This window comes from Psittacula echo (genome assembly GCF_963264785.1).
Source record: "Psittacula echo genome assembly, chromosome: 4".
Classification (NCBI taxonomy): Eukaryota; Metazoa; Chordata; class Aves; order Psittaciformes; family Psittacidae; genus Psittacula; species Psittacula echo.
The window spans coordinates 86,796,023-86,820,927 of NC_137738.1; the positions used below are offsets into that span (position 1 = coordinate 86,796,023).

Below are 24,905 nucleotides of genomic sequence, written 5' to 3' on the forward strand. Positions count from 1 at the left end.
ATTTGCTCTTGAAAATGATTTCATGGGACCAGTAAGCATTCCACATTACAAGTGAAGCTTATACAATGAGCCCTTCGATTTCCAGGTTACTGGAACAGATCAAAAGCTCCTTGACATGTTGATAACCTCATACAGCTTTCAATAAATCCTTTAGTGTAAACAATTAAATGACTTGGAAAACAATTCAGAAGTGGTAATGCAAATACACTTGCTTTTGCCATAATGAACCAAAAGCAAAACACTTTTAGGAAAACACTTAAGTAGCTGATTCTTTAGACAAGAAAAGTTCACAAATTGATTTATTTGTGCAGGGACTTTGGGACTTTATACTTTCATGTCATTTTTCCTTTCCAACTCAAACTTCAAAGTCTATTATTTCTTAACAGTGTCAAAATGACAGTAACTTTCTTCACACACATCATGAGACACCAGCAGACTGGTTTTCCTACTCCAGCCTGAGACAGTTTTAAACCAATGACCTTACACAGTATGCCATTAGCCCTACTACCACACAGAAGATGTGCTTCACTGGAGGTAGAGGGATTGATTTTTGCAGTTCTTACCTTTGAAGAAGTAAAGGCTGAAACAATTACACCCTAATACTTCACAGGAAGTGGGAGTGTGGAAGTTTTTTTGTCTTTGCTTGTGAAGACACTGCAGCACAGATTTGCCACTGTACACTGCTAGGGAGCAGGAAGAAGTGCAGGGCAGTTTCCCTCTGTGCTATTGTTCATAACCACAGGAGCCTGGAGAACTATGAAGATTTAAACCCCCTCACTGCCTTACCTACCACTGTTTTTGCCACGCGTTCACAACACAAGAAGCTTGCTCACAGCGTCCAAAGCTTCTGTCACAGACACTGCACAGAGGAGTCATAGGCAGACAAGCTACAGGGAGGGATTCCCCAAACCCACCAGCCTCCTCCCTGCTTCCAGAAGCCTTCACTGCAGCTCCCCAACACAAAAGGACTTCATACATCCCTCCCTCCCTAGGCCTGCCCTAGCTGCTTCTCCTACCTTCTGGAGGAAAAACTCTTACCAGAGATCCCCTTGATGCAGAAATGTCATCTGAAGATTTTTTTTGGAGCAAGCTGACCTTCCTCTCAAACTCTTCCTCAAACCCATGATCAATACCTAGCTTTTACACAGGTGTTAATGTATTTAAAATGTTAGAAAAAAAAAAACAGGTAACCATTGCATAAAAATATATATTGAAATAAATATGTAAATATACCAATATGTTACAAAAAGATACATGAAGTTGACAGGGCTCCCCCCACCCCTCTTCATGCAGCACAATATGAAAAAAAACCAAAGTCTTGGAAGGACAACTGGGTCTCCTGAGTCATGATGATATTATCAGCTACTCTACCATCCAGGACACGTTTTGTATCTTTATGATAAAACCCACACAAACCACAGCTCTAGGCTGCTTAGATTGTCATGGTAATCAGCATTCCTGCCAAGGCTTCTGTTTCTTCAGGCAGGCTGAGCCAGCATATTTTATCACAGCCACAAATAACAAGATCTTTCATGCAGTCTCTCTGCAGGAGAAAAAGTGAACTAATTGCAAAAGTACTAACGAACAAAAAAGGGGTTATCCTACATTTATTGTCATGGTTTACGGCTGAGGCAGCAGGACATTTAATTAAATTTTAATGCTTTTTAAAAATCCTTCTGTGCAAAGTCAGCCTTTGGATTAAGGCTTTTCAGTTTTGCTTTTGTCCAAATTTTTTTTTCCCTAAAAGATGGGAAAAAAATCCTGCAGAGCTCTTCCAAGTGATTCAAGACAATCACAGCATTCTTCCCGATTCAGCATCCATCTGACTAGATTGTACTACTTGCTGCTTGACAGTAATGGGAAAAAGAAAGAAAAAGGGGGTGGTAGCATTGATTTATTTCTGTTGGTTTGTTTTCCATTTCTTTGTTTTCAGTATGCCTGCATATACTTGGAAAATGCAAACCTGTGAAATAGTAGAGTGCTTTTTGTGATTACCAGTGTGTGAAATGTTGGTAGGTCATGCAGACAAGGGCAGATAAGTAGGTAGATGGCAGTCACAAGAATGTAACAGCCACAAGCCCACAACTTTCCAGGTATATGCACTGCTATCTGCCACTCCTCCCACTGTACTATATAAGTGAACCACAGCAGCAACTGCTTCAAATACATAAAGTAGCACTGTCAGCACTTTGTATAGTGGGAGGGGGGAAAGATGAGGTTACTGGAATAAGCTGATCACTCCTGCAGGATTAGGCCACTCGGGACACTTGGGGCATTGCTGGAGCAAGGCTCAGCTGAGAGCCATGAACCCACTGGAGCTGAATTCTAGACATCAGGAAAAGAAAAAGCATGTATGCTTACAAAACGTTTGAGCCACACAGGGAAAACTGCAGGAGTAGTAGGCACCTCTGAGCTAGGTTAGGGAGCTTCTGGATCCAAGTACTCCCAGAGGGCATATAAATGTAACTTAGGTATCAGACACCTGATAACTCTCTACTCCAGCACTTTTACACTGATACAATTCCCAAGGCACTCAAGTCCAGTGCAGGGACATTTCTCAAAGACAGACAAGACCTGCCACTGGCAAAAAAAAGGTAATTTGAGATACTAAAAGCAAAAGGAATGACTCAGGACCCAGGAGCAAAACGTGGGCAACTGATGCACAAATCCCCTTCAACATGCCCAACCCCCCATTCTCTCTAAAAGAGCAACCAACCCATATTTTATGATTGTGGGAAGAAATCTTAACATAGGAATTTATTTTCTCAACTTGGGTAATTGAGGATGGCACCTAATCTTTTCCTGTTATGGCTGTTAATGCTGCCCTGTTTCTGTTTATTCAGAAACATTTACTTTGCATCATGAATCAACAAGATACAGAACCCTGTAATTGGGCACAACAGGCTGAAAAGATCTCCTAAATTGGATCACTGATGGGACAGTGGGTTAAGATTACAAAGATTAGGACAGAAAGAGAGATAAATTCCTGCCTCAGATTGCATGTCCTTTAGAAAGGGCACACTGGAGACAAACACCCTCAACTTCAGAAAATTTTAAAACTGCATTTCAGCTTTGCACAACTGCATTTGCTCAATTCTGCAGGTATAAACTTTAACCCTTTAAGTTTACTGATCCCTTCAGTCTCATACCTTATACAAATATTCTCCTTTAAGCTTTTAATCTCAAGGGCATACTATTTCATGAGGGAAGACGTATTTTCATAACAAAGAGGGGTGGGCAGCTTTTTGCTCCAACTGAAGAGGTGCCCAGCACCTCAGATAAATACCTACTACGTCATACATCTTGCAGAAATTCATGCTTATGAAGAAATCCCCAGTTCTTTCAACCCTTTACCTGTAAATCAAAAGGATCAACCCAAAAAGTGCATTTCCAAGCAACTGTGCTTGCAGAGAAAAACTGTGGTGAAGGGAATTCCCAAAGACAATCCCTCCCCCCCGAAGCCACACAGAGAATGACTTTTTTCTTTGTACCCAATTTTAAAATGCACTATTTTTTTTTTTTTTTCCAGATTAATAATCAGAGTGCTTGGCATTACAGAGTCTACCTGGAATTACTTTGAATAATTAAATTAGTTACTAAAAATCCAATTTGCCCTTTCTTCACTACTCACATCTGAAACTTCACATGTGCCAAAGAGAGCAATGAGAATACAATAACTGATTAAACTTTTTAATCTTATGCCAATACCATTCTGCAGCATTTGCTTTGCTAATGCTTCAGGGAAACTCTTGTGTTTCTAAAAAATTTCTATTTAGGGTTTTAAAGCATGAAAAAAATATCTGATATAATGGAAAACTTTCCTTCAAGTACAATTAAATGTGAAAGTGCAAATTTAGAAAACGGAATACATACTTTCAATTATTAGCACAACACATGGATTTGAGGTTTTTCTGTGGTAAGCTATTCAAAGAAATTACTTTTTCTTTAGCTTACTTCAAAACCAAGCTAATTTAGGCTGTGTTTAGAGACCTGCTGGGGCATAAGCAAATTTAAACAAAAATCTGCCAATTGCAAAGCATTCTTTGCACCATCTGTTTTCCCATTCACTTTCCTTAAATTATAGTTCAGCGTAATACAGCTAAAGAGTTAGAAGAGTGCCATTAATTTTAAAGCTGAGATTAAGTTAGTGAAACTTCAATAATAGTTTTCTTCAACAGTTTATTTTAGAGAAGTAAGACAGAATAGCTCTGCACTTATCAAGTGCACTTTGAACACAGTGCAACCACAGCAAGGGGGAAATAGGGGGAAGCATCCTAAAACTGCCCTCTCTTGCAATTGTATAAATCAGAGATGATCTTCAAGAAGTCAACTGAATTTTTTCCATGGAAAACCACAATAAAGGAAGAAAGAAACAGAACCCCAAGCATGAACAGTTCAGTTTGGAGCACAGTAACAAACCTGGAAGCCCTAGACATAAACAGGCACACTGCCATCAAAGAATATGAATATTTTATGTTACATTTTAAGGTTTGAAAGATATCGAAGGAAGGCTTCTGTATAATTAGGAATATCATCCTTGCAATCAGTTGCAGTCCCTTTTTTTTATTTAAGTTAGCAGGGAACTATGGAATAAAAAGAGGAAATTCATCTATTAGATTTGAAAGAATTCATAATAAACAATTTTCTAAAGACTACAGGATATTGTAAATATGCATGTTCTCAGAAGGGAAAAGTGTTTATCCTTTTTCCCATCTAAGAGTCGCTTTTCTTCCAACACACTTTTGTTTTCTGGGGGGGAGGGGATGGGGGTGTCCCTCTAAAGTGTAATCTAGCTTGTATATTCAACAAATCATAGAATCACAGAATAGTTAGGGTTGGAAAGGACCTTAAGATCATCTAGTTTCAACCCCCCTGCCATGTGCAGGGACACCTCACACTAAACCATGTCACCCAAGGCCTCATCCAACCTGGCCTTGAACACCGCCAGGGATGGAACATTCACAACCTCCCTGGGCAACCCATTCCAGTGCCTCACCACCCTAACAGTAAAGGATTTCTTCCTTATATCTTGATACAGATTTCATGGGTGAAGAAGTATGTTAGCGATATCATATAATCTTAATACTACATGTCAAATTTTCTTCTTTTTTTTTCCCTAATGATAAACATTTTTAGTCGCTTTTACCATATCACCGCATTACACTGACCAATGAAGAAAAATCAGAGCTTCAGATGGAAAACACATAATTATAATTCAATGGAAAAATATTAATATTAATACAGTCAAAGCTAAGCAGACTGGCAGAAGCTGCTTGTTCTTATTCCAAAGTGCATTTAAAACATCTATCTTTTTTACTCATGTAGTTTGGATTGCAACAAGACACTTGGGACTGCATGGACCCACCTTCCTTTGAACTAAATTCCCCAAATGTTTCAGCTCCTTACATATCCTTGAGTACCTTGAAATAGGCAGAACTTTTCAGTAAAAAAAAAAAAAAAAAGGATTAAAAGTTTACTATCTCAGAACACTTGTAGGTATTACAAAATTTGATAACTTACAAAGATTGCAAATCAAAGCAAACAGCCACACATATCAATCTGAGTACTTATTTAACCGTCACACATTCCAGAGATCTCTCAGGTGAGACGCTTGCCCTTTCAGACCCTTATTTCTAAAGGGTTACAATCTGCCCAGCTCTTTATGTAGCGTGCAAGGCACTCAGTAAAAATAAGAAATGGAAGTATGCAGATAACAGGATATAACTTAATTCTTGAAGTTATCATTACTTTTGTAAAACTAACCATTTGGGGCCTAACATACCATGCTGACTGTGCTTCATGATGAATGGGCTCTCAAGCTGTTCACGTTTTATTTCAGGTGAAATTTTGTAACAGAGGCTTGGCATTTGCTAGGAAGGTGAACCTTATGCTAGGAACACCCATACATGCAGACATTGCCATTTTGACCAACTTGTAAACCTCCGGAAAATGACCGCTGATTCATATACAGCAGGAACTTGCAAAAAGGCTTTAAGAGACTTGATCACCACTTGCACAGCTTCTAGGTGTGTCCTGGGTTCAGCAGCAGCAGTCAGTTTTTCTTCTTCTTAGGGGCTGGTGCAGTGCTGTGGTTTTGACTTTCGGCCTGGGAATAATACTGATAAAGCCGATGTTTTCAGTTGCTGGTCAGAATGTTTACCCTGACCAAGGACTTTGTGAGTCTCATGCTCTGCCAGGGAGGAGGAGGGGCCGGGAGGAAGCAGGGACAGGACACCTGACCCAAACTAGCCAAAGAGGTATTCCATACCACAGCACGTCATGCTGGGGGATGTAACTGGGAGCTACCCGGAAGGGCACGTCCTCTTTTCTGTCGGGCTCTTTTCCGGCGGGCGGTATCGTGTTCTCTTCCCTTGTTATTTCTCTTATCATTATTATTATTGGTGGCAGCAGTAGTGATTTGTGTTATATCTTAGTTACTGGTCTGTTTTTATCTCAACCCGTGGGAGTTACATTCTTTCGATTCTCCTCCCCATCCCTCTTGGGGGTAGGGGAGTAGAAACTGCGTGGTTCTAATTTACGGCCTGGGCTTAAACCACGACAGTTCTTTTTGGTGCCCAACGTGGGGCACGAAGGGTTGAGATAACAACAGATCTGACCGGAGTGTGTCTAATTATATTTGTGATAAGCATTCAGTGTTTTGGATTAATAGTCACTCGTCACAATGCTGATTTATTGGCTCTCAAAGTTGCTGGTTTTGACCTCACAGTTTCAATATGCCGTAGCTTACTTAGAGCCGGTATTTGCTGTGTTAGTGTTTTTCAAGTGTGGGGCTTGGGCTAAGGTTATTGTCTCATTGTATTTTATGGTAATGACTTGTAATACAATAGAAAAATTGATCATGAAACTGATCTGGCTTATGTTCCCTGTGTGGTCACCACCTTTATACTTTGGGAAGTAGATAATACAAGTGCTTAGCAATTACACATCTTTTTTCTGCTTCTCGGGTAGTCAGTCTGTGAAGGAGACCTTCTTTTACCCTACCAGTGCCCCTCCCAGACCATTTACAGCATCGTTTGAGAGTTTTGAAGGTTTTGAATGGCCTTTTAATATTGTTGAGACCTGTTTGCTGATTGTGATGGGGGTCACCATGTTGGCATGCGTACAGAGTGTGTTTTGTCCACAACCATTACGTCTGATATCAAGAGTTAAGCAGAGTCGGGTTTGGGTCTTGTCTGGGGTTAGACGACAAAATAGGGGAACCGAGAGATTTTCCCCGAGGCTGGACAGCCATGAGTGGCAGGGTATGTGGGATAGTATGGGCAAGTATCTAGGTCAGTGGGCCCCTCCAGTGTTTTGGAATTTCACCACCGAACAACTGCAAAATCCAGCAGAATTAGTAAAACACTTAAATGAGGTGTGTTGTCATCCTGGTCATACCAGAGAGGGACAAATCATGTCAACGTGCTGGGGCTTGGCCTATGCTTACCGGGCCTTGTTCAACACTATCCAGCACCTTCAAAAGGAAAAAAATGTCCCTGGATCTGAGGGCGAAGCAACAGACAGCGCAGCTACTCCAGCTCCGAGCACAGCAGCTACACCACCCCTAGTGACAAGTACAGCCACTACTCAAACTTCGACTGCAACAGACAGTGCAGCTCCCCCAGCGACAAGTACAGCCACTACTCAGACTTCGACTGCAACAGACAGCGAAGCTACCCCAGCTCCAACCACAGCAGCTACACCACCCCCAGCGACAAGTACAGCCGCTACTCAAAGCACAGTGATAATGACTGCAGCTAAACCAGAAGACCAATTCGTACCAATATCGATTGCCCCTCTACGCAAGAGAAAAAGCAAAAAAGAGGCAAGAAGGGTGAAGCAAGATGAAGAAACAATGTATTCACCACCCGGGCCACCATCTGATCAGGAGTCATCATCCCATGATGAAGAAGACGAAGGGGTGACTTCTCGACCTCAGACCTCAACTGAGCTACAGAATATGTGAAAAGATTTTACCTGTCAACCAGGGGAGCACATCATCACCTGGTTGCTCCGATGCTGGGACAATGGGGCTGATGGTCACGAACTAGGAGGTACGGAAGCCAAGCAGCTGGGATCACTTGCTAGAGAAGGGGGAATTGACAAAGCAATTGCAAGAGAGAAAAGGTCCCTCAGTCTTTGGAGGCGGCTCTTGGCAGCTGTGAAAGAAAGGTTTCCATACAAGGACGATGTTCTGAGTCGTTCGGCCAAGTGGGCTACTTTAGACAAAGGCATCCAGTCTCTGAGGGAATCAGCCATCGTAGAGATGATCTATCACATCAAACCGAATAACGGAGATATACCCATAGACCCAGATGAAGTCGAATGTACACGACCCATGTGGCGAAAACTTACACGGAATGCACCGTCATCATATGCCCATTCATTGGCAACAGTAACCTGGAATGACGTAATACCATTAACAGTGGGTGAAATGATTCATAAACTCCGAGAGTTCAAAGACAATCTCACCCCTTCCATCATCTCAGCTGTGGAAAAACTGTCCCAGGATGTCAGACAATTGAGGGACGATCTATCTGATTTATCCAGCTCCTCACGTGTACCAACACACGTCTCAGCTGTTGACAAAAGACGTCCTATTGTTCGAGAGAGAAGATACAGAAGGCATACACCATGGGCCACCCTATGGTTTTACCTGCGGGATCATGGAGAAGACATGACGAAGTGGGATGGAAAACCTACTTCAGCTTTGGAGGAACAGGTGCGTGAATTGAAAATAGGAACAAGGGTCAAGACTAATCATCCCATGAGAGCTGCGGCTTCAGTCTATGGTGAGCAGGTTCCCAGATGGAGTGGAAGAGCTGATTTTATTCCAGCTCCTGTGATAACAAAGAATAATCCCTTTCAACACGACTTAGGTGTCCAACATTGTGATGACTGTTAGAGGGACCCTGCCTCCAACCAGGTGGAGATAGGGGACAATCGGATTTACTGGACTGTGTGGGTCAGATGGCCTGGCACATCAGTCCCGCAGAAGTATAAAGCTCTCGTAGATAACGGTGCACAGTGTACCCTGATGCCGTCAAGCTGTCAAGGGGTGGAACCCATCTATATCTCTGGAGTGACAGGAGGATCCCAAGAGTTGACTGTACTGCAGGCTGAGATCAGCCTGACTGGGAGGAAATGGCAAAAGCACCCCATTGTGACTGGTCCAGAGGCTCCACGCATCCTCGGCATAGATTACCTCAGGAGAGGGTACTTCAAAGACCTAAAAGGGTACCGATGGGTTTTGGTATTGCTGCTTTGGAGACTGAGGAAAATGAACAGCTGTCCACCTTGCCTGGTCTCTCAGAGGATCCCTCTGTTGTGGGGTTGCTGAAGGTCAAAGAACAACAAGTGCCAATCCCGACCACAACAGTGCACCGGCGGCAGTATCGCACCAACCGAGACTCCCTGATTCTCATCCATAAGCTGATCCGTAGACTGGAGAGTCAGGGAGCGATCAGCAGGACCCGCTCACCCTTTAATAGCCCCATATGGCCAGTGCGAAAGTCTAATGGAGAGTGGAGACTAACAGTAGACTATCGTGGCCTGAATGAAGTCACACCACCATTGAGTGCTGACGTACCAGACATGCTAGAACTTCAGTATGAACTGGAGCCAAAGGCAGCCAAGTGGTATGCCACTATTGATATTGCCAATGCATTCTTCTCAATTCCTTTGGCAGCAGAATGCAGGCCACAGTTTGCTTTTACTTGGAGGGGTGTCCAGTACACTTGGAACCGACTGCCCCAGGGGTGGAAACACAGCCCTACCATCTGCCATGGACTGATCCAGAATGCACTGGAACAGGGGCAAGCTCCAGAACACCTGCAATACATTGATGACATTATTGTGTGGGGTGATACAGCGGAAGAAGTCTTTGAGAAAGGGAGGAAAATAATCCAAATCCTGCTGAAAGCTGGTTTTGCCATAAAACGGAGTAAGGTCAAGGGACCTGCACAGGAGATTCAATTTTTGGGAATAAAATGGCAAGATGGACATCACCAGATCCCTACAGATGTGATCAACAAAATAACAGCAATGTCTCCACCAACTAATAAGAAAGAAACACAAGCTTTCTTGGGTGCTGTGGGGTTCTGGAGAATGCACATCCCAAATTACAGTTCGATTGTAAGCCCTCTCTATCATGTAACCCGGAAGAAGAACGATTTTAAATGGGGCCCTGAGCAACAACAAGCCTTTGAGCAAATTAAACGTGAGATAGTTCATGCAGTGGCCCTTGGACCAGTCCGGACTGGGCCAGATATAAAAAATGTACTGTACACCGCAGCTGGGGAGAATGGTCCTACCTGGAGCCTCTGGCAGAAAGCTCCAGGGGAGACTCGAGGTCGACCCCTCAGCTTTTGGAGTCGGGGATACAAAGGATCTGAGGCCAGCTATACCCCAACTGAGAAAGAGATACTGGCAGCCTATGAAGGGGTTCGAGCTGCTTCGGAGGTGATTGGCACTGAAGCACAGCTCCTGCTGGCACCCCGGTTGCCCGTTCTGGGCTGGATGTTCAAAGGCAGGGTCTCCTCTACACATCATGCAACCGATGCGACATGGAGTAAATGGGCTGCACTAATTACACAACGAGCTCGAATAGGAAATCCCAGTCGTCCAGGCATTCTAGAAGTCATCATGGACTGGCCAGAGGGCAAAGATTTTGGAATGTCACCAGAGGAGGAGGTGATGTGTGCTGAAGAGGCCCCACCATATAATAAACTGTCAGAAAGTGAAAGGCAGTATGCTTTGTTTACTGATGGGTCCTGCCGTATTGTGGGAAAACATCGGAGATGGAAGGCAGCTGTATGGAATCCTCAACGACAAGTTGCAGAAACTGCTGAAGGAGAGGGTGAATCGAGTCAGTTTGCCGAGGTGAAAGCCATCCAGCTGGCCCTGGACATTGCTGAATGAGAAAAGTGGCCAGTACTTTATCTCTATACTGACTCATGGATGGTGGCAAATGCCCTGTGGGGGTGGTTGCAGCAACGGAAGCAGAGCAACTGGCAACGCAGAGGTAAACCCATCTGGGCTGCTGCACTGTGGCAAGATATCGCTGCCCGGGTGCAGAACCTGGTGGTGAAGGTACGCCATGTAGACGCCCATGTACCCAAGAGTCGGGCCACTGAGGAACACCAGAACAACCAACAAGTGGATAAAGCTGCTAAGATTGAAGTGGCTCAGATGGACTTAGATTGGCAACATAAAGGTGAATTATTTTTGGCTCGGTGGGCCCATAACACTTCAGGTCATCAGGGCAGAGATGCAACATATAGATGGGCCCATGATCGAGGGGTGGACTTAACAATGGACACTATTGCCCAGGTTATTCATGAGTGTGAAACATGTGCTGCAATTAAACAAGCCAAACGGTTAAAGCCTCTTTGGTATGGAGGACGATGGCTGAAGTATAAATATGGGGAGGCCTGGCAGATTGATTATATCACACTCCCACCAACCCGCCAAGGCAAGCGCCATGTGCTTACCATGGTGGAAGCAACCACCGGATGCCTGGAAACATACGCTGTGCCCCATGCCACTGCCCGGAACACTATCCTGGGCCTTGAGAACCAGATTTTGTGGCGACATGGCACCCCAGAAAGAATTGAATCAGACAATGGGACTCATTTCCGGAATAACCTTATAGACACTTGGGCCAAAGAGCATGGCATTGAGTGGGTATATCACATCCCCTACCATGCACCAGCCTCTGGGAAAATTGAACGGTACAATGGGCTGTTAAAAACTACACTGAGAGCAATGGGTGGGGGAACTTTCAAGCATTGGGATGCACACTTACCAAAGGCCACCTGGTTGGTCAACACCAGAGGATCTGCCAACAGGGCTGGCCCAGCACAGTCAGAACTTTTACATATTGTAGAGGGGGACAAAGTTCCTGTGGTGCACATGAAGAATTTGCTGGGGAAGACAGTCTGGGTTATTCCTGCTTCAGGTAAAGGCAAACCCACTCGTGGGATTGCTTTTGCTCAGGGACCCGGATATACTTGGTGGGTAATGCGGGAAGATGGGGAAGTCCGATGTGTACCTCAAGGGGATTTGATTTTAGGGGAAAACAGCCAATGAACTCAATTGTACGCTGTTGCCTGCTATAGCCCATCAACTAGAAGTCTCTTTCCTTTTTATTTCTCTTGTCATTATTATTATTGGTGGCAGCGGTAGTGATTTGTGTTATACCTTAGTTACTGGACTGTTTTTATCTCAACCCGTGGGAGTTACTTTCTTTCAATTCTCCTCCCCATCCCTCTGGGGGATGGGGGGGGGAGAAGAAACTGCGTTGTTCTAATTTACAGCCTGGGCTTAAACCACGACAAGGTGCAACCTGCTTTTTAGCACTGATTAGACTGCATTCCTGCAGCTAGAAAGTAACATGGTATTTTTTACCACTCACATCTCCTACTTGTTACCGCTACTTCAGTATCAGCAGAGGAAGCTAAAGTTAAATAACAGAATTATCACGGTTTGGTTTGGGTTGGAAAGGACCTTAAAGATCATCTAGTTCCAGCCCGCCTACCATAGGTAGAGATACCTTCCATTAACCAGGTTACTCAAAGCCCCATTCAGCCTGAACTTGAACACTTCCAGGGATGGGGCAGTCACAGCTTCTCTGGGCAACCTGTGCCAGCGCCTCACCAGCCTCACAGAAAGTAATTTTTTGTTAATATCTAATCTAAACCCACTCTCTTTCAGTTTAAAACCAGGTCCCTTCCAACCCTTGGGATTCTGTGATTCTGTGATCCCCCCTTGTCTTGTTACTATATGTCCTTGTAAAACATCCCCTCCAAATTTTTTCTCCAGGCTGAATAAGCCCAGCTCTCACTCTGGTACCCACATCTCTCTTCTGCCCTTCCCCAAATGACAGCTCTACCAGCACCTGGGCAGGGAGAGGGGTGAGGTATGCAGGGTGACAGGGCAGATCAGGAGGGACTCCATAAGAGCAAGGCTGGCTTTTAGGAGCAAGTGCTCCTGCAAACATTGCCCTTCACTGATACTTTCAAGTCACAGCATGACACCTGCCACATAACCACTGGCATCCATAAATCAGCTCCTCATGCAGTCACACAGGTACAAAGCATCCTTTTTCCTGGGTAGAAGAAACATCGATCGCAAAACTGTGTATACAAACACACACAGGTAAGCACTCTTTCCCATGGAAGCAGACTGGAACCAACAACTTTCATTCCCCTTTCACTTGCAGTTGTGCTAAGCTGGAGCTGCAGGAAACTCCGTGGGGTAGAGGCACGCTGCTAATTACACACAGCCCATGCTCGCATCCAAGGCATGATCACAATGTCAGTGTTACAAGTCTCTGGGGAAAACAGCTACAGAAAAAAAAAAAAAATACAACAAAACTTAACAGTACACATTCATGCTAAAAGTGTTTCCAGTGATGGAAACAAAAGCAAAACCACACAAATTAGTAGGCTCTCCCTGCAAATAAACAACAAACAAACAAGTAAAAGTGTCTCTCTAGTATTTCATAAATACACACATTACATACTAATTATGTTGTCAAGCATTCACAATGGATTATTATTCTTCTGGATAAAAAACAAAACTCAAAATTGAAGTAAAAAACACGATGAATCTGCCTGCTCAAGTATCAGAGAGCGACTGCTAACAACAGCATGTCTAATACTAAAAAAATCTTATTTCTTGAAACAAAGCTCAGATCTGTGAATCTTAAGATTTACAAATACCAAAAACATTGCACCTTACAAACCGCTCACACAGCTAAAGATTAAACTTAAAGTTAGCTAAAAATTAAAATAACCAAGTTGAAAAAAAATCACAAGTCTGATCAGAAGTTATCAGAAATAAAAACATCAGACATGAACCAGGCTGCCCAGAGAGTGGCAGCAACAACACCAGACCTGTACACCTTTAATTCCACAAGTTGTTTGCCGGTGCTGGCTATGTTACAATCAGAAAGGCTGTTATGTAAAAATCAGCATTTCATGACCATTTCCTTGAACTGCCTTTATACTCGGCACACTGGTAACACTGGCATTGCTAGCCACAGCCAGAAATGTAGGCTTAGCCTAATCCTGAGCATCTCTTCCACCTCAGCACCATATTAGTAAAACCTGCCACTAAAACTTCATCAAGAAGCATTGCTGATGTGCAGCAACCAAAGGTCTTAAAACGAGATGCTGTAAGGAAAGTATGTACAGCCATTATTTGGAAATCTGCATAAATACATGATAGGTCCCCATCTATGCTGAAAAACAATCACCCATAGTAAAGGCTATTAGCTTTCCATCAGTATTAAAAGGCTGCATAGAGACCTCATAGCAGCCTTCCAGTATCTGAAGGGTGCCTACAAGGATGCTGGGGATGGACTCTTCATTAGGGACTGTAATGATAGGACAAGGGGTAACAGGTTAAAACTTAAACAGGGGAAGTTTAAATTGGATATAAGGAGGAAGCTCTTTACTGTAAGGGTGTGAGGCACTGGAATGGGTTGCTCAGGGAAGCTGTGAATGCTCCACCCCAGCGGTGTTTGAGGCCAGGCTGGACGGAGTCTTGGGTGCCATGGTCTAGTGGAAGGTGTCCCTGCCCATGGCAGGGGGGTTGGAACTAGATGATCTTAAGGTCTTTTCTAACCCTAACTAATCTATGACTCTATGAATACTGATACACATAATACTTAATAGCACCAAGGTTACCAGTCTGAATTAGTATAAATGCCACCAGGCATCTAACATGAGGTATAGCAGCCAAAACACAAAAGCTACCTTTCTGTACAACATGTCTGTTGGTAGAGATAGATGCCAGTGCTGGCCGTGTAGCCAAGCATAGCCTCGGCTACTGTGCATATGAGCTGCTGAACTCACCTAGGACATGCTGCCAAATGGACAATCCACAGAGGGACTGGGAAAAACACACAGCTTTAATAAAACAGAAATGAAACAGCAGGATGACTGCATAGTCATTAGGAAAATGAAATATCCAACTCCAGCAGTGCAGCGATGGAGCACATTGACTAACCACAGCATACAAGTATCATGTGAAGAAAAGGAAAATTTTCTAGGAAATGCAGTTTTGACCATGTAGTTGATGTATTTGTGATAAAACAACCATTTTAAAGGAAAGTTCCACCAGTGGGAACAGTCTGGTTTGTTCTTTATTTCTTCACACCTTCTAGCAGACATCATTTATCAGTACCTAGTTTTACAAACAATTACTTTTTACATTGAAGCACTTACAGTTCAGTGGTATGAGGAATATGGATTTTTCTAATAGTCTGTTTCATTCTAATTGGCAACATAAAACTGCTGTATCATCTGATAATACCTTGGGCTGCAAAGACTGTAAGAGTAATTGGGAGTCCTGTGAAGCAGGAAGTGGCAGAAAGAAACCACGGAGACCTAAAACAGGGAGTACAAGATTCCAGTTCTACAGAAAAAAAGCACAGAGTTCAGGGACATCAACCATATATCATACTAAAAAGAGCTGAAACCCATCCAGAGCAAAAGCTTAAGTATCCCAGGCCTTGGATCACACCTAGCAACATCTTTCTACCAGGTTGACACATTTTTGGATATGAAGTAGCAAGGGATTTGACTTCATTTTTAGATCATGTTTGTTTCCCTACCTTGCCAACAACTGTACATAGTTCCCAGACTGAACCTTCACATGACTTAGGCAAAGGGATGAGTAAATTCTGTGTCATTGGTCCAGGATGAACAACCCTTTATCTAGCAATGTCGCCACTGAAACACTTGCTGGCACTCCCAAAAGCAGAACTTTGAACACCTAAAAGCACCTGGCTTCCTTATCAGTATCAGAAGTGTTCATATGTTCAGACTCCTTCTGTGGCAATGGCCAAGGCTGGGCTCAGAAGATGCATGCAGCTTCATGGCTCAATCTGTCTTTTTGGACACACTGCCACAGGTTCCTTTCTTCCCAACCGTAACTCCACCTAACACTCCCAGAGCACTGCACACAATCTGTTAACATGCTTAAAAATAACTTAGATTTAACTACTTGTGTTTTCTCCTCAGTATATTCTGAGCAAAGAAGCAGTCTAGAAATGAACTTTTACAGCAACTTACAGCATCTTTTACTACAGAAAAAAATTATAGACTGGAACAGAATGGTTGCGTCTTGTAAATTCAGGACAACACTGAAAATATTTTGGATTTCAGCTGGTTTCTGACCTAGTCATTTCTGTCATTACCCCTTCACCCAACACTAAACAGACTGATTTGTAAACAAAGTTTAATACATTCAAAGCTTGACAAATCCATTACCCCAGCAACTAATGGGGAGTTTTATAGCATCCCCTTTCTTAGCATTTGTTTTAATTATTATGTCTTGCTCTTCTTTGCCCTAACATACTATGGTCCTGTTATACATCTGTGGAACTCAAGCAAACCCAAGAAAACAGTAACTCTTACATCAAGACTCACTAACTGAAGTCTCCAAAACCCTGTTTTACCGTACCCTTTTAACACAGCTTCTAACAGAAATTCTATCACCTGAGACAACATTGGCTTGAGCTGGGCAGTGATGGTGTTTCCTTGAGACCTTTCAGTCCATTAGCCTCACATTCCTCTTCATTGCTTCGTTTTGTTAGGCACCCAGTGGGAAGGAAGCCCTGTCCTGGCCCTAACATTGCCCAAAGACAACCACCGTTACCAAACTTCATGAACCAGAGCTTCAGCCAGTCCACGTGGAAGACAGGGGGAAATTTCTTCCAATATGAAGAGCCTTCTTAAGAATCTGGCTGGCAAGTGTTCTTCCTATGCAAACGAGTGGGTCACCATCAGATATACAAGTGGCAAAAAGCAATACCAGCCAAAGTTAATTTTACTTCTGCCTTTCTCTGCAATCCAGCAGACTGCTAAGATGCTCCAGACATGCTACACTGAACCAATTCACTGCTCCCAGGACAGCACCTGTATTTCACCTTGTCTCCCTCAGACATACTGAACTGGGAAATACGGAGACTGGGAAGCCTCCTGTCAGTGTCAGCATTCCTGTGGCACAGGAGCACACACGTCCTTCTTCCAGCCCCTGGAGAAAACTGTAACAGCGTAACAGAAGACTCTTTGCAGGAACTATTATACTTTCACCTAACCAAAGTTATTGAGCTTAACAACAGAATATTTAACATTGAGATGTATTCCTGCAACAAACTTTCTTTGACAGACAAAATCACCTTCTGTATTCATTCAGATGAAACTGACATGGCCACATTTCCTAGAAAGATTGTTTCAATAAGGAATCAAAAAGAAAACCTATAGAGGTGGTTGGAGAGTTAAAAAGATGTTTATCAAGTATGGTTTCTTCATACTGCCTGGCATAGTTTCAGTTCCTCTCTGTAGCAAAAGCAAGCAGCACCTAATGTATGTTTTATTCATTAATTCAGACATTTTATTTAACTTACCATAACTCAGATTTTTACCGGTGCTCATGAACAACATAAAAGAATTAGAACGATGTGTAAAAACAGCTATTCACTCAGTAAATTGTAAAGCGGAATCACTACAGAGGCTTTAGGCATGGTTAGTGAATATTTACTGGGATCAGCATCAGAGAAACAGAATTTAAAAAAAACCACAAAATCCCTCAGTTATTTGGCACAATCTATCCTGGCCAGTTAATAATGCCCAAAAAGAGTCCTAAAAAAGGCAAAAGCACAAGAGAAAAAAATAATTCTCCTTATATGTTGGCCCACTATTCAAAATTAAAATTCCAAAACTTAGCTTACACAAATATCCATTGAAAGAATATCCCAAAATCAGTACAAATTTCTTTGCAATCTGTATTTAAAGCAAACAATACTAGTTGCTCCAGACCAAAAGGCTGCAATCCCTTGAAAGCCCTTTATCTCATCATGAATTGCTCTTTTTGATCAACTTATCTGGACCTTGTCCCTGCACACACAGCTAGCACTGTCAGGACAGCCACCTTACAGAGCAGCTGAGTGAACTGGAAAACACAACTGTAACTTACTACTCAGAAAGAAAACACCAAGTACTATCAAAGTACTGATGATGATGTCAAACTCGGAAATCTGACAGTAAACCACATTTGATCATTTAACATATATTTATCTAGCAAAGATTTTACTGTACTACTTAAAAAAAAGAGTAAGATATAATTACATTTAAACTGTTTCCTTTGTAGATACTAAAAACAGAAATAAGTTTTTAATTAACCTATTCATTTTCTTATTATGTCATGTTTTTCCCAAGGCTCAAATATACTTGGCTAGAAAAAAACCCACATAATTAGGAGTGACATGTGACACCATAGCTGCATTCCTGCAATGGGAATTTTCTTGTTAGCCTTTGTTACACAGCTTGTCTGAATTGTCACGCAAAATAATTGATCTCTACCTTAAACAATGCATTTTCCTTTATTTACTGAGAGAAATGTGATCTTTAGAAATAAATAAATTGTTCTGTTACAGATGGGATGTCAGACACCAACAAGCTACTGCCAGCTTGAAAAACAAGGGACCATTCATAACTACAATTCATATGCTGTTCTCACTCTTTTGAAATCTTGGCTCCCCTTTTACCATCATTTGTAACTGTCTGTATGCTGGAAATAGATATCTAACAAACAATGCTGTTTAGCCCAATACCAACTCCCTTTTTAGCTGCATTTTAATTTAAGCAGAGTTCTTATTTCAATCCCCCAATCATAGTAAGTAACATCTTTTTATTTTACTTTAGTCTGAAATACAAACTTAGGTTTCCACAGAGTTCTTCACTTCCAAAAACTAAACTGTAAAACATACAAGCGCTTTTCTTGCCAATATTATAAAAGCCCCAATTGAATTGCCTTGTCTTAGTCACAAAATTAGCTTTTTAAACAGTTAAAACCTAAATAAAATATGAGATTATTCACTAAACAGCACAAAAGGTAACTAAATAATATGAAAGAAATATATACATGACAGAGAAATAGTGTCTCTACAGCAAAACACAGCAGCCCTCCAGCAGCTCCCTACTAAGGTTAACCAAAAATTTTTTCCAAAGTTGCTGGTTTTGTTGTTAAAATATGTAAAGTCATCCCAGTTGGAACTCTTCCGAGAGTACAGTTATTCCTACTTCACTCTCATGCCTAGACTCAAGCCAGACTTCCTTCTCAGGGACAGAGGAACTATGACTATTTCAGTGTTCCGGCACTGCCAGGCAAGCAACAAAAAATAACCACGGAAAGACAATCACAGCACTCGATCACATACAGGATATCCAGATTTAAGTCCTTGGCCTCCTTGTTGTGTCTCAGTGTATCAGGAACAAAGAAATATGCCACTCACAGCCCTAGAGAGCTGAACATTTATATATAAAAGGTGTACAAAATGCTGTTGTGATCATTGTCTAGAAGATACCCTCAGTCTGTTTTCAGTTCAAAAGATCAATTTCATTCTACTGAAGAACATCTTAAACTCCAAATATCAGCAGAACAAGGTTTCTCACCTACTTTACCCATGGTATTTGGGACACTGGTGTGGGTGAGTGAACATCAGCACTCCACCAGACCTGGTCTTTAAGGGTACCTCATACTTCCAAAATGAAGAGTTATAAGTGATCCTCTCTCAGGTGAAGAGAGTATTTGGCAATAATATGAAGACTTTGCTATCAAATTAATTCTCACACTGTCCTTGTACGGACACTAAAATTTCAGCATTTCAGTTAAAAAATTTAATATAAATGATATGTTAATTCCTATGAGAAAACTATACTATTTGTTCAGGATTCAAGAACTATACTGTGATGCAGCCATACTCTAAATCTCATTACTATATACTAGTCTACCTTGATAGACTCAATTATAAAACAAAGCTTAAAGCTTATTTTAGGTCTTGCAACTGTACAAGGCAACTCTGTGTAGGACAACTGAAATGAATTCTTTCCAAGTATACTCAGTATGAGCAAAGACATCCAACACTTTCCAATACTTTTCACAGAGAAATCACACAAGATGTAGTGCCATGTACCAGAAATAGTGAAACAGATCTGTTCAGAGACAAAAATGTAAAACCAGAAGCCTATCTGACACAGAGAGTACACCCCACCCCAGCTTCCCTTGGGCAAGAATCTGTTTGTCAGGCATCCATCTTGTTGAGCAAACAAAGCTGGTTTTCCTTTTGAAATAGGACCTGATAAACACCTCATTTCTATACCTAAAGAAAAGGACTTCCACTTTGCAAGATACTAAGATGTTTATAAAGTAATGAAAAACAGCCGGAGACTACATAGTCTAATAAAGCAGTAATAGCACAAGCACAGGCTATCACACAAACACCATCCTACCATTAAACATCCAGTCTCTGGTTCTAGCTAGTGCAGATTATTCCTCTACAAGAGAAGCACAGTATGATTGCTGGTTCTTGGAATTACCAGCTTTTTAATTCCTCCCTGCACAGTCTGCAGCGCACAGCATATCCCTTTCTTGTCTAAAGGGCTTTGGTTAAGGACACACCATTACAGCAACCAATTACAAACATAACTACAACTTACAGCCATGATAAAATTTGTCATTTCCATTTAACTTTTAAAAACTATTATTTTGTTGTTGCTGAGAGAACTAGAATTATCCTCTGTTTTACAAAATAGCCATGGAATTTTTTATCTAGAATCATAAAATGGTTTGGATTGGAAGGGACCTTAAAGACCACCTTGTTCCAACACCCCTGCCACAGGCAGAGACACCTTCCACTAGACCAGGTTGCTCAAAGCCCCATCCAACCTTGCCTTGAACACTGCCAGGGATGGGGAACATGCAGGACCTTGCACCTGGACTTGTTGAACCTCATGAGATTCACACTGGCCCGCATCTTGAGCCTGTCCAGGTCCCTCTGTACGGCATCCCTTCTCTCCAGCGTGTCAACCACACCACACAGCTTGGTGTCATCATCAAACTTGCTGAGGGTACAACAGTCCCACTGTCCATGTCACCAACAAGGATGTCAAACAGCACCAATCGCAGTAACGACCGCTGAGCAATGCCACCTATCACTGGTCTCCACTTGGACATCATATATTTTCATGTATGAAATCTTAATTACCAGCACTTTGTGCATACATTTATATGCACAGACACACTAAAGAAGGGAACACAAACTAGCAATATCATCTCAAGTGTCAATTTTGGAAATTGTTTTTTTTTGGATTATGCTCTTAGTCAAGGAAGTCTTTGCATCTACGCCCATCCAGTGTTCCTGGGTTGTTAACAAATAAATTCATTCAAAATATACAGAGAAAGATATCAGGGAATTTTTAATCATAGCTAGAAGAAACAACTCTTTAAAGTAGTCTGGAGGAAGGAGCATAAGGGCATTAATTTTCCTAAAGTTACTCAGTACTTTACTTTGCTGTGGGGTAGGGGAATTAACTAGCACAGACTTGCCACTGCCTAGTTAACAATGAATGGAATGTCCAAACAGCTATGAGCAGATATGTTGTGTAAGCATAATAAATTAATTAAATAAAGGTAAAATATGTTATTTCACTCCATTATTTTAGCTTATGTAGTTTTTCCCAATCAAGAAGTGGCAGAAGAAGCCCTACTACTGACTTTAACTGTATCTTAACTGAAACAAGGTATAGATTCAGATAGTTATTGTTAATGAAAAGACATTATTTAACATTAATTTAATTCCACAGCTTTCATATACATTCTCACAACATCCCCACGCACAGTTGAAGGCTTACCATTATTTTTGCCCTTCAGATACATTAGGATTGATACAAATAAGTTTGTGGAATTGTTAAAACTGTAGAAACCCACTTGACAAGAATAAAATTGAGATTTACAGTTCAAGGTATACACCTGTAACTGGAAAGGAACCCATGTGACTTTCAACACTGCATCTAGATTTGTTAGGACAACAAACAGGTAAGAGAAAAAATTCCTGTGAGGTCACAAGAAATAAAAAAAAATAAATAAATAAGAAAAATAATAAAAAACCCACACCAACATGCATCCCCCCCCCCCCCCCAAAAAAAAAAAAAAAAATAAAAACAAAACCCACACACCACCAACCAAAAGCCGCACTGATTTCATTTGTGGCCCCAGTTCAGGATTTTAAAATGATTACGTAAAAGTTAAGAACAGTTTTTTTATGATGCTGGGTCCTGCACCCAGCATGAGCCTCATCCTCACTATGAGCCACAATAACCTGCCCATGCACCCACCCCTCAGATGGCACTGGCTGCTGCTGCTCATCCATTCTGTGCAGAAACTATGGGTGGCCAGTGTCTATGCATGCCAAAAAAAATCCCTCAATCATTACAAACAAATCCCGCGTGTTTCCTTCCTTTAATTGTTATGTGTATTTGCGGTTGAACTTGGCCCTGAAATCCTCACTTATTTTCCACCTGCAAAATGGCTCATGAGAGTTACCTAGGAAGTGAACTAAAGTGTATTTTAGTATCCTTATTAAAACTTATATTCACTGATATCCCCTTTATTAATATGCTTTAAGAAACCTACCAACGGTAAAGTAAAAAACCACAACATACAAGTTCTAATAGTTTCAAAGCTTTTTGAGATGACAGGGAAAGTATCCATTGACACAAGATCAGGTAGAGCAGAATCTTCATTTACGTTAAATAAATTATTTATTTAACAGCCTATTAAGGAGTGACATGTCTGAAGGTAAGGACACAGTACACATAGCTCAGCATGTTACAAACAGCTTTGCAAAGAAAGAACATGAATTCTGGAATCATACTGAACTACATCACTCAGTTTCTGTCAGAATCACACACTGACACGCTGCAGAAAGCTGGAGCTGCTGCAGCAATTATTAGCTGTCTTTGAAGTACGGCAGCCCCTGCTCAAGTGGAAATATTGATTCTTTAGGAATGCCTCTTCCCCCACTGCACTACATTGCTTTGGAGATGGATAATCCAACAGAAACAGTCTCACAGTAACTGTTACTAGACAAAACAGAGCTAAATTCAGGGTCCTGACCACAAGGATTAGGATAAGGACAGGAAAAGCATTTTTGTCAACAAGAACCTCAATGATATCTCATGATATCGACAAAACTGTACATAAGGCTGGCCAGAAATCCAACCCATTAAAAGCTGATTTCATAACTTTCTGCTTCTTTCATATTCCAAATTTCCTAGGTAGCATCTCGTACAAGATCTCTATTTGTGGCAGTGTCTAAGATGGAGAGAAAGCAGGTTTGATCTATGATGGAAATTCCCAAATTCCTAACAACAAAAAATAAACCCTCTTTCATACTTAAGTGGCTTCACATAGGTATAAGTTCTGTGTGAACAACAAGTAAAATGTCTTATAAGCAATAATGTATATTATTTATATGTATACACACATATAGCAAGATATATAATAGAGTGAAAGTCCATAAGTAATGATGTCATATATAAGGGACAGATCAAAAATTTATGGGAAAGTCACTACCTGTACAAACAGTGCTAGCAGCTTTACCAAACTAAGAACAGCTGTACCAGGTTCAATCACAGGTCTGCAAAACTCATGTCTCCATAAACTTGTGCTTTGGGATGATCAGAACAAGCACACAATAATTCTCCTAAGAAGTCTCCCAGCATCTACCTACCAGAAGCCAAATGCTTTTAAGATTTAAGATGCATAATAACAAGCACTCCACAAGGGTGTGTTTACAGGAAATCAAACAGGAAAAAACTGCCACATGCAATATTCTCCTAGAGAGAGCATAAACACTGAAGACAATGACACGGTGTTTTTGTAGATCCTGCCTTTGTGCCCTCTGAAACCTGGGGCACGCCAGTGGCCATACTGCTACCAGCATATAGAAGGCAAGGGGCGCTGAGTATTAACTTTACAGAACCAGCTCCATAGTCCAGCATACATAATACTCTCCCAAAAAAACCTGTGTTCTACCACACAGAGGTTCAGCTGTGCATGCTTCCCCTCTGCTTCCCATGGGAATGCTTGTAGCTAGAGAGCTGCAGCATCAGAAGAAGGTCCTTCAGCTACTGCCCTTAGCAGGTATTGCCCAGATTAAGTATGCTTGGCTGAAGCAGCACATGCCCTAACAGAAAACAACTTACCCCTCTCTCTCTGTCTTCTCAATTCAGGCTCCAAACTTGTCCAGGCATTTGAAACATAGGCCTAAATATCCTGCCCATGCCAAAGGCTTCACTTGTTTTTTCTCTACAGGGTACCACGTGCATGAACACTTGAGAATGCCACAGCACATGACAAAAGTGTGATGATGTGGTTCACACATGGTGCCTCAGAAAACATGTATTTGCAGATTTCGACTATAAGGACAATTCGCTCCCCAGATTTCTTCCATCATGTTCTCACAACAGCGGCAAGCAAGGTCCAAGAACAAGACAGAGTAGATGACAGGAGCTCATGTTTCAATAAAATACCACTGTGGCCAAGTCTTAAGATGATATGGGGAAATGGAAATCTGGGAGGTAAAACAGTTTTGGAAATCTTATCAAATGGTTACAAGAAAATTGGCTTTAAACCCCAAGCAATTTCAATTACCTTCTGGTGGTGGTGGAGGGAATTCCTCTGTGTCCATCCTAGTATATCCACCGTGCCTTTAGCAGACTGAAAAACCCTGCAGAAATGAAGGGAACATGTTTGTAGGTTAACATAGTTTCCAAACACTGAGACACTCCTTTTCAATTTGGCCAAGTCCATACCTATTAGCTAATATCATTATGGAAGAGAGGAAATGTGCCTGGCTTCTGGCTTCAAAATACATTTAGTGCAATTTTTTATGTACACAGCCCTCAGTACTGGAGCCAATTCTTTTAATGATCACAATAAGCCAGCTGAAGAAAGATGAAGTTTTCAAAACTATTTCGTACTCTGCAGCTCCCATTGTGGCAATCACAAGCAAATCACTAAAGCATGCTATTTTAGTGCCTGTTTGGAGT

At 41.7% G+C, this 24,905-nt stretch overlaps 1 protein-coding gene across 2 annotated transcripts in view; it reads right to left on the reverse strand.

The window, feature by feature from the left end:
• Nucleotides 1–24,544, reverse strand: part of ARHGEF10 (Rho guanine nucleotide exchange factor 10) — a gene marked incomplete at both ends in the record, with an annotated part of 104,464 nt that extends 79,920 nt beyond the window's left edge. For both annotated transcript variants that reach the window (XM_080616264.1, XM_080616263.1), the window contains one exon: nucleotides 24,508–24,544. In XM_080616264.1, coding sequence (XP_080472390.1) covers nucleotides 24,508–24,544 — 37 coding nt within the window. The remainder of the gene's footprint in view (nucleotides 1–24,507) is intronic.
• Nucleotides 24,545–24,905: the final 361 nt, after the last annotated feature.